Genomic DNA, 17,252 nt, shown 5'->3' on the forward strand with positions numbered 1-17,252 from the left:
TTCTTTCCTTTCCTTTCTGAACGGTACTGTCCCTCCTGCATGTGCACATCAGCGTGTGCTGCTTCCACTGGTTGTTTTGCTTCCCCTCGCCTTTGGCATGGACGTAGGCACTTGCATGCTGGACAGCTGCTGCTCAATAGTGCAAACAGTGACGTTGCTGGAAAGAGCTTGCGCCTTTTCTGTTAACAAGGTGCACGTTGTGATTAGTTAATAACAGACGACTAAACTTTGCTAATATGTACTACCAGCAAAACTAACCTAGGAAGCATTTTACTAACACCATTTTTGTGTCTGCTAAATAACTTTTGAGTTGCCATAGGGATGATGCTGACACTAGTTCAATAATCAGTTAACTCTCTAACTAGTTTAGATCTCTTAGGGCTAGTTGCATAGAATCGGAGAATAAACCTCAAACAGACATGAAAATGGGTTCCGCCATAGGTCTAAAAATAAAAACCAAACAAACAGAAAAAAAAACAAAAACCAAAAAACGCAAAATGAAAAACTAAAACAAAACAAAACACAAAACAGGCATATCCCAGGATTACAGTATGTAGGTCTGAGTATAGCGTGTCCTTTCCCTGTGCTTTGTTATCTAGGTGACAATATCAGTGGATGGGATTCTTACCACAACGGGCTACACGCAAGAAGATTATACCATGCTGGGGTCTGATGACTTTTTCTATGTTGGAGGCAGTCCCAGCACAGCAGACCTTCCCGGGTCACCAGTCAGTAACAACTTTATGGGCTGTCTCAAAGAGGTAAATATCACTGTCACCAGAATCATTCCTAATTCATGACTTCATCATTTCAGATCCAGACTGAAAGCACCTTTGCTGAAGACCCAGAGTTTGTGGTGTCAAAGGGCACAACCTTAAATTCAATATTCCACTGCTGTTTATATAGGATTTGGGGGATGGGGGCAACTCATAGAACATTATCAAGGAATTAAGTTCCTCTTCTTTACAGTCTGTAAGTAATTCACAATTAAGATTTGCAGGGGCAGTTGTATATTAGCTATAAAAGAAAGTCAAACACAAAGAAATATTGGGTCTAGAGTTAAGCCAAACACCTTGCTCATTTCTACTTAAATGCCTTAGGTGTTATATATACAGCAGTGACTTATTTGACCATTACAGGAAAGAAGAAGGAAAAAAATAGGCTATGAGAGACCAAATGCAACAAAAACAAGATGAATCTATATGATGAAATAATTTTGTTCCTAGATTTTAAATATGTTCTGAAGGAAGTAAAGATGTTTCGTTTGTGGTCCAATGAGCTCACTTGATATTTACCTGAGTGAAACTATCAGTCTAAAAGATACCAAGAATTTCATCCCTCATTCTCAGCTGTCATTGTTGGTTGTAACTTTTGATAGGATCGGAACTTTTTGGGGTATGGGAAGAAAAAGATCAGGAAGATCTTTGGATTTCAACTTGTATGAATATTTTTCCATAACAGCTGCCTGTTTTCATTCAGGCACAACCCAGTTTCTCTTGGCTGCTAGAACCAGAAGTTCCTCTTGCATTATATGGCTGTAGTTTAATGGTACAGACCTCTAAAATATAAAATTTAATAACTTTGAATTTATTAATGATTAGCTATAGGTGGTGTTGGTAAGCAGTGATGTACTTTGGTTTATTTATTTATTTATTGGAGTATAGTTGCTTTACAATGTTGTGTCAGTTTCTACCGTACAGCAAAGTGAATCAGTTATACATATACATATATCCCTTCTTTTTTGATTTGGTTTATTTTAAAGAAAATATTGTAATCATATAAACTCGATTCAAGTAAGCATCAGTGAAAAACAATCGGTGCTCGAATTATTCTTACCTGTTTTCCATTTATGTAAATACACTGGATGTTGCATTGCCCAGTATGTGAATGTATATGGAAGAGTCCTAAGAAGGATTCAAAAACGCTATAGTTTTAACAAATACAAGGAGATGCAGTTCTGAAAGGCTGAATCTAACTATGCTTTGTGGTGGAAGGGATTGATTGTCTCCCAGAGAATAACTTTTACTTTTTACAGATACATAACATGACCCAGGACTGTGCTAAGCTCTGTGAGCATTATAAAATCCTAATAATTATTATCATTGGTATAACAGTAGGCATTTTCTGAGCTCTTATTTTGTGCCTAATGCAATACTAAGAGCTTTGCAGGAATCTCCACAACGTATGAAGTAATTATCTGCATTTTTCAGGCAAGGAAACTGAGGTTTGGAGAGGTAAGTTTCTTGAGCAAGGTCTCACGGCTAACAAGTCTGCAAGCCTAGAGCATGATCATGGCAGTCTGAATTCAGAGACTTGTGTGCTCTCAGCCACCATAATACAAGGTGTCCTAACAGAATGTTAGAAGATTGTGTAAACCCTCAATTCTGTTACAAACAGAAACAACTTTTAGAAATGTATACTAGACATTTCTGTGTGGTACAGTTATGCCCATTTGAGTACAAAAGAGAGTGAATGAGTGGGGGTCTAGTAGACAAGGAAGATACACAGAAGGGTCAGGATGTGAGTGTCCTGAAGGGTAATTATGAGCCAGGGATGGAGGACATGTTTCAGGTTGGGGAGAAGCATGGTGAAAACATAGTTAGATTTCACAATATGATGCCTGAAACCCTTTCTGGTGATAGGAATTGGGGTGGGGGCAGAATCACACCCCCAACCATCCACACCATTTCCTCACTTTCACTATGAACAGACCAACCTACGGTCAGCCCCTTGGCCCTGCTTTATCTACAGAAAGTTAGTCTTGCTGTGGACTGGAAAAAGGAAAGGGAATCCAAGGATTTCGAGCAGAAACTGGAATCTAGCTAAAGAGCCCTTTTGGGTATCCTGTAAAAACATGAGAGTTTCTGCAGTGATCACCCAAGTTCAGCTGAGCCTCATTGTCTTCTGAGTTCAGTTTGGGTGAGGCAACTTTCTGTGTGTGTGAATCTTCAGTGGATTGCCTTAATCCCAATTTACGGTTTCAGATTGAACTGTACTTCAGATTAATATCTTTAAGTGTTAATGAGCAGTTGAGACACTTTAGAACTCATTTCTTTTTTAAAATTAAAGTATAGTTGACTCACAATTTTATATTAGTTTTGAGTACAGCATAGTGATTCAGTATTTTTGCAGATTATACTCCATTATTGGTTATTACAAAATAACGGCTATAATTCCCTGTGCTATACCCTTGTTGCTTATGTATTTTATACTTATCTTTTTAATTGGTCTTTCAACCATAAAAACCAAGTCAGGTGATTTTCCATTTAATTGGCAGCTACTGAGTCCAAGCAATGAGGATTCACTAAAGTTATTGTCTCTGTAGGTTTGGGATAGATATCACTCATCTTACCGATAGGGCACTTCCTACATCTCTCTCTTCCACAGCCTGGGGTATGTGTCTGGAGCAAGTCTTGCCAGTGTTTTACTGATGTATAATCTCTTACAGTTTATTTCCTCCTGACACAGTAGAGTGGAAGGATACGGGCACAATCAGCCTATAAATCAAAACACACTTTACTTGGAGAGGTTTTGGATGGTTCATAGTTTCCATCCAAGTCTGAGTTACTATCTGTTTAGAATGCCCTGCTCTTCCTACTACGGAAATGAAATTGTGACAAAGTATCATAGATTTTGAATCAAATCACCTTATTTCAGATGGGTGAGCTCTGTAGAGTTGCTGAAAAGAGAGAAACATACCCATGTTCATTCTCACCACATCCCTCTTACGCCCATGTGAGCCTTCCTTAACTCTTATCTCAGACTTTCTGCCCTCAGGCATGTTATATAAAATCTTAATTATGATTTCATCTGTGGCTCATAACATTTTTATTTTCAGTCTAGTATGTGATCCCCCTTAGGATAACCAGTCCTGGGGGAGATACTCATAACACTATGTCTGAAGTCATAGAAGAAATTTTGGAGTGTTAAAATAGGAAGAATCCTGGAAGTCGTTCTTCAAGTCCAACCTCCTTATTTTGGAAATGGGGAAACAGACCTAGAGGTTGTCTGTCCCACCGAAGAGCATTGAAGGGGTAACAGAATTAAAACACAGAATATTGTCAGATAAAATATAATACTTGAATAACTGGCTCTGTTTCATTATAAACAGTGGCACTCAAGATACAAAACTAGAGATGGCCTACCACTCTCACTAACTCAACATCTTCATTCTTTAAAGATTAAAGTAAAAAAAAAAATTACTCCACATAATGAAACGACCCATAATCTAGTGTTTATTAGAAGCAATTAGCAGTTAGGGCTCTCCCTACATGACATTTGATAATGCTTATTTGAAATAAGACTCGGCTTGCATGGAGAGCAACCAACCCTCATTAAGAAATATTTTTTTTAGTGATTAACAAATTTCAAAATAAAGTAAAATTATTTCAACAGAATTTGGCAAAGCCTAACCTGAACTTCATATATTACTTTGTTCAAACCGAGAGGGAGCTTTGAATGGCCAAGAATTTATAATAAGGGGATCAAAGTAGTTTTTTAAAAAGTATTTATATTTTCATCATAAATAAATCAAAAAGACTTTGGAGAAATGTTTGAGGTTACTGAAAATGACTTTCAAGGGTATAAATTTGGGAAAAGTTACAGGAAAAACTGTAAATAATAAATTACCATTATATATAGCCCACATCTATGAAATTCCTAGAGGATAATAGATCTTTGAAAATATGCTTTTTAAATTTGATTTTCACAAAAGCAATACTAATCATGCTTGGGCAGAAGCATTTGTTTATATTCTTTGCATTTTTTATACCACTGAATAAAACCTGAAATATATGTTGCTTAAGAAGATCATTTAAAAACAAATTTAACTTTTCCAGCAAGCAGTTTTTTGAGTGATTGCTACAACAGGAGAGGGAATTAGAAGATGCTGTAGAAAGTTAAACCATGGCGTCTAAGGGAGATGTTTGGAGTCTATTTGAGGACACCTACTGCCCTGCCCATTCACCTTAAACAACTTGGAAATCTTTTTTTTTTTTTTTTGCTCTAAAAGTATTACAGTTGATTCCTAAGGTGCTCATTAAAGGTTTTTGTTTGTTTGTTTTTTAACATTCAAAGATAGGTGGCAAACTCACTCATACGTGCTTCTATCCCAATATTTTGACCATGAGGGCTTCTGCAGTTAATGACTTACAAGGAAGAGTCATGCTGCTCCCTCATTAATCTTGCCTCAGAATCTCCTTGGGCTATTATGCATTTCTTAGCCTCTTTGTACCTCCAAAATGCTTTGAAACACCTATCTCCCTCTTGCAGAGTGAACATTATTCAACATAGTTTGTTAGTAGGGAAATGAAACTGAAGGAGGAGGAAAGGATTGTATTGGATAAAACAACCTAGACTGCTTTATTGGAAGTTTGTTTGTAGCCATGTGTACTTGCTGGAGTTTTACTGTCAGCTGTGCGAGTAGAGACACTGCCTGGGTGAGGAAATTTAGAATGCTGCCACTAAAAGTTGCATGGGATGAGCCTAAGGAAGGATTCTAGAAAAATAAATAAATAAGTGAAATGCTAGGGGGAATTAAATCCCTACTGAAAATTTCATCAACCTAATTAGATCAGCGCAGGCTTTAATTACATTGAGAAACTTTTAGCACTAAAAATCTGGAAGAAGCTATGAAGTGGATGAGGTTCAGAAAATATCCTCTTATGTGAGCATTTTCACCCACTGTGAAAAAATAGTTGATACCTGCATGTAATCAGCATGGTCCTCTCTGCCATTTGCAGTGGCATCGCTGTAATTCACACAATGTACCAGTATCAGCACCAGGAAAAAGGTGCAATATTTCCTTTGCACAAATACCTATTAATTCCTGTCTTACTTCTTGTGGACAACAGAGAACTTTGGAAGATTGTGAAGGCTTCTCAATTTATCCCCTTCTGTGGTAGAACCAGCTCGTCAAATGTGGGTTCTCAGGTGTCCTTCTGTTCTGTCTTATTTCCCTCACTACTCAGAGTAGAGTTCTTTACATGTAAGAATAAAAATCCATGGCAGAATTTGCATTTTAAGTTATTTTTCCAATTTTTAAATAAAAGGCTTTGTGACCTGTTGGAAAAATTTAACCTCAAGGAAACTTTGGAGGGTAAGGAGATCTTCACTGATAATCATGCAACTCAGGAAGAGGGAGGACTTCTTTATCTGGGAGAACGTCCTCATGGGGGTTCCAAAGTCATGATTAAACACGTTTCTCCCAGGTTTTCATTTCCTCCAGACTCTTCCTTGTTGGGGTCCCTGATACCTGTAGATAGTTTCTGCCTTTCCTGTCTTATTACATTGTCACAGTCTATATTGATAAGTAGCATTTTCCAATACATTTATGTTAACCTTTCCACATGTCTCATTCATTCTTTTGGAAAGAGAATTGCTGTTTGCATTCCCATCTCACTTCCTCCTAGCCATTTTCCATACATATCCACATATTTTTACTCACCATATTATTACATAACTAAGGAAAATAAATTCTACCTTAATTATGTTTGGCAAAATGTCCTCAACTTAACTAACCATTCTAAGATAGATGTTACTAATGCCCCCCCGACTAAATAATAGACTGTACAAAAATACAAAGTAATTCCTGTAACACAAGGACTCACACATTGGCTCTGGGCTGCCTTCCTAGAGGTAGGGTCTTGGTTTAGTGACTTGTAAGAGAGCTTAGTTTAGCCTAGATGAAGAGGAGGCAAATTGACTTACAGTGTTGGGCAAAAATTCTAGTCTAGAAAGAAAATAAGTTTCTCCACCTGAAAGAAAAAACCACAGAAGATGGCAGTTTGCTTTTAAAACTGTAATGAGAAAGCAAGATGGAGTTTGTGGGAATGTCAAAGAATTTGACAAATTCTTATGTACCATTAACCTGATTTATTATAAGCCCTGCCTGATGTCTTCCAGATCTTGGAAATACTGAAATGTGTTTCAACTCTTCTGCTGTAATAAATTGTTGCCACTAAAATTCAAACAGAGGTCAATTACCCTTGCCTCCTTTCATTTTCAAGACAGCAGACCATGGCTTCTTTTAAGTCAGAAATCCCCCTTTCCTTTTTAAGGATGTCTTTTCAAGAACCCCTGTGAGATAATAGTAATTACCTAAGTTGAGTACTTTTCCTAGTTTGAGCACATTGCCTGAATGAGCTCATCTAAACATACTCTAGTGATATAAACTCGGTGGTACCTAATTGTGGCTAGGATTATACAAGGCATTATACAAAGGGATGCTAAAAGTCAGAGCAATTATAAAAGGGTAAGAAGAGTTGGTATATTCCAGAATAGTGATAATAACATATTAAGCATTTCCTATGTCTCATGTAATTTCTACAACACCCAGTGAGTTACCCCATTGTACCTAGGGCACAGTCAGCAGCAACACAGCAAACATAACAATTTACTCCTAAAAAATAAATTAATGAAACTTTGTGAAATAATTAGATATTCAGTATTTCAAACATAGCAGCAAGGTAATCATGGACGAAAAACACCATTTTTTTGCATGTGTGTGGTGGACTTAATGGCATTTTATCTTAGGTTTTGCTTTTATTATTAAATTGCCTAGAGGGGTGCACTGTCATTGTTTTCCAGTGCTTTGTATGTTCAAAAGTAACTCTCTGAGCATCTCACAAGTTACATACTAGCAGTATCCCTATTTGACAAATGACATGCAGACAGGAGAAGTTAGGTAACTGACTAGGAGAAAACAAGCACTAAGTAGCAGAGCCAAGATCTGAATCTGTTTTTATAAATTTATTTATTTATTTATTTATTTATTTATGGCTGTGCTGGGTCTTCGTTTCTGTGCGAGGGCTTTCTCCAGTTGCAGCGAGTGGGGGCCACTCCTCATTGCGGTGCGCCGGCCTCTCACCGTCGCGGCCTCTCCGTTGCGGAGCACAGGCTCCAGGCGCGCAGGCTCAGTAGTTGTGGCTCACGGGCCCAGCCGCCCCGCGGCATGTGGGATCTTCCCAGATCAAGGCTCGAACCCGTGTCCCCTGCATCGGCAGGCAGACTCTCAACCACCGCGCCACCAGGGAAGAGATCTGAATCTTAACTAATCTGACCACAGAGCTCTTGCCTTTAACAGCTACTCTATGTTGCTTCCTTTACTCATAATACAATCTTGCTTCTATTTCCTTGTTCTCAATATTTTTATTAAGGTATAATTAAATGAAATTAACTTTACAGGAACCTTGAGAAAGAGAACACAAAAATGCAGCCTAGATTACTAGGATATTGCAGAAGGGGGTGTCTAAGTGGGAGGGGAAAGAACAGGAAATATTTCGTGGATGCCCAGTTACACGTGAGCTTCCAGTGGGGATTTTTCTCCTACTGTTCTGACTGGTACTGGGATGTCACCTCTGTGAACTGCCTCTCTGCTCTGTAAGTCTGCATCCCTTCCTCCTCTAAGGGTGTAAATAAGATAATAATGCTTGTCATAAATTTCTGTACTCTGTAGCCAACCGTATGAACAGGGATACACAAAAAAACACATTTGGAAGTACTTGCTAGATTTCTATAAAGTATTGGCTTCATAGATTGCTAAGAGTAAGTTTCCTTCTGTGCCTTGTAGCCCTGGGGACAAGGGAAATAAGCAATTAGGGCAGAAGCCAGGCATTTTGCCATAGCCACTCCTCTTCGAGATTGGGTTCAGGAAGTCCCATCTGCTCAGGTCCCCAAGGAAGTGGAACTCAGGTCTTTAGTCTCCAAAGTATCTGGTGAGTTCTTGTCTGGAATTCAGCTTTTTGAACATAGCAACCTCCCTTCCAGGGGACCCACAGATTTTTATTTCCCATCATATTCGGCAGATGCCCCATAGCCTGGAACTATATCAGCAGTTGACATAATGCATTGTAGTGCTTTCAGATATCAAGCTAGCATAACATGGTTTGGTAGGGGGTTCAATGACATTTTAAGGAATTGATGCATATTATAGAATATGACATTTTCTAGCCCAGCAGAAAGCAGTAATGAATAATGTCTAAGACTTAACAGTTCCTCTTAATTTCAGCACCCACTAGAGTACCCTGTTTAAATTGTTCCATTCACTTAGGCATGTGTGCATTCTATGAGTCAACATTAATCAATACCTACTATGTGCTAGACTCTGTACGAGACACTGGGGACACACAGATAAATAACACACCTAAGAATCTGGAAGGAGAGCCTGACAAAAAACAGAAAATTAAAATACAGGTTCTTTAAATGAGGTATTGAAAATTGCTCTAAAAATACAGCAGAAGCTGTCATTAATTCTGCCAGAGGAAATCTGTAATACCTTCAAAGAGAAGGTGACAAAGTAATCTGAGTTATCCTCTCTGTCTCTCTTTGCTCAGCTCTATAATGGGCATGATATTACATGGGATTAAAGCACAATGAATTAGTTCTGCTCTCAGAATTTGAAAAGAATAGGAAAGATAAAATGATATGAAGGATTCGAAAACACATTACAAAGAAGAAGAAAAGCTCCATAGAAATGCAAGCTTGTACTTTACTGAGTTTGAGCCATATTTTAAAAATCTGATATCTATCCAAAACAAAGTGAATATTTTGGTCTTCATGTTAATTTCTATTATGAGACGATATACTCTCATCTTAGTTCTTTGGATCAAGTGCTGTTTTTGGAAGAAAATTATTCCTGTACACCATAACTGACCTTTTTTTCAGGAGAATTATCACTATTGAAACACATTTAAAACAAATTAATTACTTTAAAATGAAAATAATTCTGTTATCATTCAGAAGCATGTGATTTTAAATAATAGGAAAATGAGATTTTTATCTTTGTTGAGTAAATATTCTGCATACAGAGAAATTGGTGACTCTGAGTGTTCAGTTTAGTTCCACATGTATGATATGACTATCTACTATGTGAAGTACCAGGATATGATAATTAGGTTGACATAGGTTATCTAATCCAGGTCATGATAAATGAATTGTCCGTCAAACATATATATTTTTCTGAACTTAAGTTTCTAAATTTGAATCAAATGTGATGACGGTAACCAGTGATAGATTGGTATTCCATTAAATTAGTTAAGACAAATTGCTTTAGAATCAGACAGACCTGGGTTCAAATCCTGGCTCCGTAGACTTAGTAGTTGTGTGACCTGAGAAAAGTAATTTAATGTTTTTTTGCTTCATTTTTCCTTCACTCTAAAGGATTAAGTGAAACTATGTAATTGAAGCACTCAGCATAGTACCTGTTATACTGTAATATTTCAATAAATGGTGTGTGTTAACTACAAATACACTGCAGATAGGAATGTGGCCTATACATATATATTTCACAGACATGTAACCTGTGTAGTCACACAGGGCCCTCACACACAGAAGGACCCTGCTCTTGGTTTAATATCTTCCTCTTGCCATCTTGAAATTCTTAATAACTTTTGAACAAGGAGCCCTTCATTTTTATTTTGCACTGGACCCTGTGAAGTATGAGGACTGTCCAGGTTGCAGACGAGTCTATGAGATTTTGCACATATTATCTCATTTTAAAAGTTATTTCACTTAACTGTCCTAACAGCTTTGTGAGGAAATTGAATTGACTTGGAGGCCACAAGTTATTTATAACATCATCAAGGCCACATCACTCATATGTAGAAGAATCCAGAGAAAACCTCTGTTTATTGACTCTAGCCAGTGTGCATTCCTCTTTTGTTCACCTGAATTATAATAGCCACCTTCCAATGTATCAAAAATTAGTAAAGACGACTGAGAAACTCAGCATTTTTAGAAAAACACTGATATCTTTTTAATAACTGGGAATAGTCACTTAATTTTTATAGTTCAAATGCAAATAGTTTTTTGTTTTTACTTTTTAAGGATTTTATCATCATCATCAGATTTCACATAACATTATTTTTCAAACTCAGTCACTGTATTCCTTCCCTGCACTCACCACCTGTAGACAAAGCAGAGTCTCATATGTAAGACTTAAGTGCTTGTTTGAAAGAGTAAATTGACCTTTTTGTTAATATTTTCTTCTATGAGGTCGCCAGACTGAAAGGTATGATCACCAACGATTGAAATCAATCCTTCCTTAACATTACCTTTTGCTATTATTTAATAATTATTTGATTTATCATGGATTAATCAACACATTGATATAAAATTACATAGTGTTTATATAGAACAATTTGTAAACAGTGGCATGCGACTTAAAGCTGTAGGTTTTAGGTAGTTTAAAAGGAAGCAATTCTTAGCCCATTTAGGGATTTACTATTCAAGGCGTGGCCTGTGAAGCAGCGGCATCAATATCACCTGGGAGCTTGTTAGATGAAAAACCTCATGATCCTTCCCAGATCTACTAAATCAGAATTTATATTTTAATAAGATCCCCGGGTGATTTCATATGCAAATTAAAGTGTGAAAATCACTGAGCCAGAGCTCGTCAGCCACCATGTTTTGTTGACATCATTGACCGTAAGATGTACAATTATGACATGACTGGCATTAAACACTGCCAATTAACCTAGGCTAGAATGCACCTCAACTGCAACTCAGATCTGTATTTTAGACATATTAAAATATAAAACAGTGTATAATTTAGTAGCTCAGTAGTGACCCTGAGGCTTAACAGCCAGAGCCTCAGCACCTCAAAGTGCCAAGACCCTGGGAAAACCCTCCCAGGCTCAGTCCTCCCCCAGCCCCTGCGTGGGCTCAGCCTTTTTCGGAAGATGGACATCAGGATCTTCGCATCCAATTACACTGAGGGCAAATAAATCACCAGGATCCACACTGAGCCAGTCCCCCAACAGTCTAAATTTAGAGGCAAATACAGTCTTGGGATGAGTTGTACTTACTATCCAAGCAATAAGCTTTTGCTAACGAAAGGGTTGGAACTAAGCCCATGACCATTAAAGTAAAATGCCTCTGTGTTTTAATAACAATCTTAAACTAGGTCTCCTAACCTCTATTTGATTTTGAGTACTGCTTTCATAGCAAAATTTGTTCACTTGCAAAAGTGCTGAAAATCACTGTGTGCAGGTTTACTTGGGTTAATTATTATTTTTGCAGGGTAATATTCTTATGCTGAATTTTCCATATATACTCTTCACATTTTTTCATGCCATGGTTTATTCAGGATTATTTTACCTTACCACAATTTGCTAACTTAAACAGATTTATGTGTATTTATTTACATTTTAACAACTTTGTAACATAATGGGTTATGCCCTAAAGGAAGTAAACTCTTCCTTGGATATAAATTAGACAGTTGGGGATTTGAGGCATTAAGGAACCATTTAGGGAAATGCTCCTTCTGCAACATGAATTTTAATAAGAGCCCCTAGAGGCAGCTAAGAAGTATGACACCTCTCTAAACTGAAGCCACAGCCTGAAATTTTCTTGGTGATTCAATGAACAGAGATGCCTTTAAGTGACGTAAATGGGAAAACCATTAATCCCAGGAAGAGTGTGAAGTGTGTGCTTATGTGATGCTTATAAAAAGATAACTTTGTCTGAAGTGAAGCGGCTGCAGAGAGAGAGGGATGTACAACAGACCCCCTCAAAATTTCTTTAGGACACCAGATTTTTATGGCACTTTATATCTTTCCTCACTATCTTCCTCTAAACGCAATTTGTAATTAGAGGCTATTTGTTCTTGAAAATATATTCAAACTAAATTTCTTTGGCTTTATTAGATTAGAATTACACTGAAAATACCACCACTTACTTTAATCCCCCAACCAGGGAAATGCTGCCTTTTTCCACTTCATACAACTTTACTTGCACTTTTAATGCAACTCTTTCTTTCTGTCTTGAAAATACACATAACGCAGGAAGCAATTAAATTTGAAATGGAATATCCAGAAGTGTAGTTTAAGTAATAGGAAAGGTTTTTTACATTCATATTAGTTTTTCTTTAAGTACTGTAGTACTTATGATTCTTGAGTAACAATCCTTCGAAATTTGTACATTTATTCACCAAGCCCTCACTGAGTGCTAGCTGTGTCTCTAGCACTGATTAGATGCTGGATTTACAAATATGGATGATTTTCATTGCCTTGGCTGGATTCTGAAGACACATAACCATAACCAGAATGAATTTCAGTGCTTTTAATTCAACAACAAAATGTATCAAATGACCTCCATGAAATGAGCCTGTGCAAGATGCCAAGTGAGGATAGAAAAAGAATAAGACATGGTACAGATGAAACAAACACATAGGTAATTAGGTCACCTGATTCTGCTTTTCCACCTCACCTTGGGCTTATCTCTATCATAGTATTAACTACTATAATTGTATCAGTGTTTGATCAACTAGGGTTTCTCAGGAAGATTAAGCCCTCATGCCCTAAGACATCCATTGTATGTAATAGTGCTAGTTATGTATCATCATTGGGAGAACTGAGAAAATAGTTACTCAACTGATTTTCTATGTTCTGTGGTTCAGATGAGGACTTTGGTTGAGAAAAGCTAGGGGAGACTTTTTTGCTAGCAGGGATTGTGACTATTTCTTTAGTGCTAGAACCTGAGGCATAGTTGGTGCTCTATAACCCTTGAGTAGATTCATTATAATTACACTTAAGTGAGATAAGTTCTACAGCAAAGTTTTGTGCTGCATTCTAGGGCAACACAGTGTAGGGAGGGGGGGTCAAGAAATATAAAAAAACAGAGTTTCCCAAGGAGATACTATTTGAGCTTAGCATTGAAAGGAAAATAATATATCTCCAAGTGAATAGGATGTGAGCTACAAAGTTTGAGACAGAGGAAAAGTTGGAGAAAGGGCAAGGTTGTAAAAGAATACACAACCATGCTTGGGGGAATGTCTAGGGTCAGTCAGTGTGACTAGGGAAAAGATGTACAGAAGGGAGGTGAACACTGATGCTGGATAAAAATTGGAGGAAATGATGTTGAAAATGGATAAAATGATGACAGGATATGACTGCCCCAATGGTTGAAAGTTTTGTGTATTAAAAAATCATCTGAGAGTTTATTAAACTGCAGATCCCTCTCCCCATAGCTTCTGATTTAGCAGTGGACCTGAATTTTTAACAAAAATTTAAGGTAATACCGATGCAAATGATATAAGGACTTTAACAAAGACTGCTATTTGTTATAGGGTGCTATGGATACTTCTAGAAAGGTCTGTGATAGGGCCAGGATTTAACATGAAGGATCAAAAGACCCTAAGCCTCCAGTTTAAAAAGGAGAAAACTGAAACAGACCAAGGGAGAGATGTTAAGGGTTGATCTAGCAAGGGAAGATGGGGAATAACAAACAATCCAGAGGGACCTCAAAGGTAGAATCAAGGTGACTTGATGAGTTTTGGGGAAGAAAGAATAAAAAAATACCAAGACAAGACAAATCTATATATTTCAACCAAAACAAAGCAATCAAACCAGATCTTTTTCTTCAGAGCTCAAAGGAATGGGGAACAAGAGCAGTGGGAAGCATGAAGGAAGTAAGAAAACGGGCTTCCCGGGATGCACTTTTTGATTGTTTGGACTGCACAGCTCTGAAAGTTGGCCAGCACGTGTGAAGTGTAACCCAATGCATTTTACTTAACCTCTCTGAGCACCAGGTTTTTCATCTGTCAAGTGAGGGGATTAAGTTTTATGTACTTTAAGGTCCTTTCCTACAATGTTTAAGTCCTGAGGTAAACCCTTCCTATGGTAGTGGTTGCAAACACATAAGCATTTTTTACAAAGCTATCTGAAAGTCCTATTCTCAAAAGTCCTCTAGCCAAACAGGTTCTAACATATCACTCTGAGTGACCTTCATTATCCTCAAAAGATAAGAAAAGATAAGATTTTTTCCACCTCCCTGATCAAAAACAGAACAAAACAACAAACAAAATGCTCCTAAAATCTAAGACAAAATGTGGGTTGAAAGAGATTCCTATCTTCCTGCTTAGTTTATTATTTTTTCTTTCTTTCTTCTCACCTTGCCCTTAAGGAAAGTTTGGCAAAGCCTCCAGAATCAGATTATCAAGAAGCAGCACAAATTTAAGAGCCTTTCTCTGCCCAGGCCCTTGAAGTCTTTCTGAGGCAACCACCTGCTTTGATGCTGGGAGGCCAGCATTCTCATTATGTTTTATGGTTTTCAATCAAACAAGCTTCATTGCTCTAAACCCATAGCCAGTCCCACAGTCCAGTAATAGGGCATATGATGAAAACACTCAGTGTTTTAAAAAATTCAAAACACGAGATATGCTTCCACTGCTATGTACCTCCTTGATTTCTAACAAAGGTAGGTGGATGGGTTCTGCATGTCATTGCCTTGTAGTTTATTTTTAAATAACAATTTGAGTCTAGGAGAGGGATGGTGCTTGTGAACAAGTGAGTGATCTCTGCCAGCGAGTAGAATGATATTATTTTAAGAATGATATTTTTAGGGATTGGCTCCGAGGAAAGTTTTAGCCTGGAAATTTTTAACCTGGAGCAGGGAGATACCAGAGGCCAAGTATGTCTTCGGTTCTTTGGAAGGAAAAATACTCATACCAATCTCTCCCTCCCGGCTCTAGGGCTGAAATGCATTAAAGAAGAGAAATCAGAGAGGAACTATCTCTGCAGTTGGTACTATGATCACACATGCTAAGCAGTGAGTAAGTGTGGGAGGAGGTGAAAGTGTCAGCAGAAGAGATGGACGAGGTTCAAAAAGTGCTTTCTCCTGCTCCAGGGTTATTATAGTCTGCTTCCCTCTTTGCCGGAATCCATGTTCCCTTTCATTCTGTTAAGAATACAGAGTGTATCTGAACCTCCAATAATTTTATTAGGAGGGAAGGAAAGAAGGAAGGAAGGAGAAAGAGATTGAGAGAGGGAGAGGGAGAACTTATTTTTGATAATCCTCTTTGTTAGTGGGAAAAATAACATACAAAATTCAAATATAAGAGCAACTATAAGAAGGTACATGATGATTCAAAGAAGAAAATTCTGAATGGTGGCGAGATCTTTAAACAAAAACATAATTACAATTTAAATACAGGGGATCTCTATGGGGCTTTAAAGAAAAGAAAAATTAAGAGACATGATTTAATCTAGCTTTCCATGGAATTTTCCAGGACGCCAAAACCGTATCTGAGGAAGAGGTTGGGGACGATGTTTACTCCCTCTTTCCTGTCCATAATCCTGAGATGTTATTTTTTAATTTTATTTTATTTTTTGGTCCTGAGATCCCATATCCAATATAGTGCATGTGTGGTTGTCTGTATTTTCTGTGCCACCTAGTTGATGAATTTCCCAAATCTGGATGAAATACATTGGAGTCCATTAAACTGTAGCTGTTCACGTTCCCAGCCTTTTCCATAAGGCTATACAATTTTAAAGAAAAAGAAAAGATGGTATCACTTCATCCTCTTCAAAATGAAGGGAGAACTGAAGAGGCATGTTTTGGCCTCTCTGTTAACCATTAATAGAGCTGGGTAGAGAAATAGGTCTTATGATTCTTGCTCCAGACTCTTTCACATTATAGCTCCTTCTACCAGCTTCCATCTTATTGTTGATTCCTTCCTAACTTCCTGGAACCAGTGAGCACTGCAGGTATCTAAGATGTCATAGTTCTGTTTGATAACACCTGGCTTGTGTCTGACTAATCAATGAGATAAAATTGCCTCGGAGCAAAGAAGGAGCTAAGCTTATCTTATGCAACAGTACATTTTCATGGTATTTAAATACACTCTAATCTATAATGTGCATGGCAGACCTGGCAGACTGTAACTAAATTGAAGTGGTTTTTAGATCCTCCAGGTCAACTCTATATAAACTTATGAAAGTCTACTTAAAGCAGGTGTTAATGCACAGTAAAATTATCATGAAAAAAAATTTTTCTTAAGCTTGTGGCTTAATTTCAAATTTCAGACTCTTCTCTCCACTCTTACTATTTCTTAAGCACTTTCCAAATGACCATTTTGGACCTTCTTGATTGCATTGCAGAAGTCAAGGTCATGATTTCTGTGAGTTAATCTCATAATTACTTGAGTAAACTGAAGCTTTTGACATACTATATCTGACCCCATTCATCAGAATTTCTATTGTTCCAGTAGCATCCTAAAACCCATGTATATAGCATGTGTGTCAACCTAATATCACACCATTTGAAGGACAGATCCAAGAGCTAAATTCTCAAATGCCTAAGCATATCGGATCCTTGCAACACCCTGATTTAATTTACCTATAACTTCCTTCTTAGGTAGTCATGTTATCCTATAAACATCAAGTGTTAACATCAGAAGAAAATATAGCAACATATATCATAGTGGTTAGAAAAAAAAAAAAAAAAAAACCTAATGCCACAAGTGAGGAAACTAA

General features: G+C 37.4%; 1 protein-coding gene across 22 annotated transcripts in view; it reads left to right on the forward strand.

The window, feature by feature from the left end:
- NRXN1 (neurexin 1) overlaps window positions 1–17,252 on the forward strand; it is a 1,113,486-nt gene that overhangs the window by 435,712 nt on the left and 660,522 nt on the right. For 21 of the 22 annotated variants that reach the window (XM_082357957.1, XM_082357959.1, XM_082357962.1 and 18 more), the window contains one exon: window positions 600–761. In XM_082357957.1, coding sequence (XP_082214083.1) covers window positions 600–761 — 162 coding nt within the window. Of the gene's footprint in view, window positions 762–17,252 lie in introns of all 22 variants that reach the window. The other variant, XM_082357968.1, reaches the window with a different exon arrangement.

Source organism: Balaenoptera borealis (genome assembly GCF_965194805.1).
Source record: "Balaenoptera borealis genome assembly, chromosome: 15".
Classification (NCBI taxonomy): domain Eukaryota; kingdom Metazoa; phylum Chordata; class Mammalia; order Artiodactyla; family Balaenopteridae; genus Balaenoptera; species Balaenoptera borealis.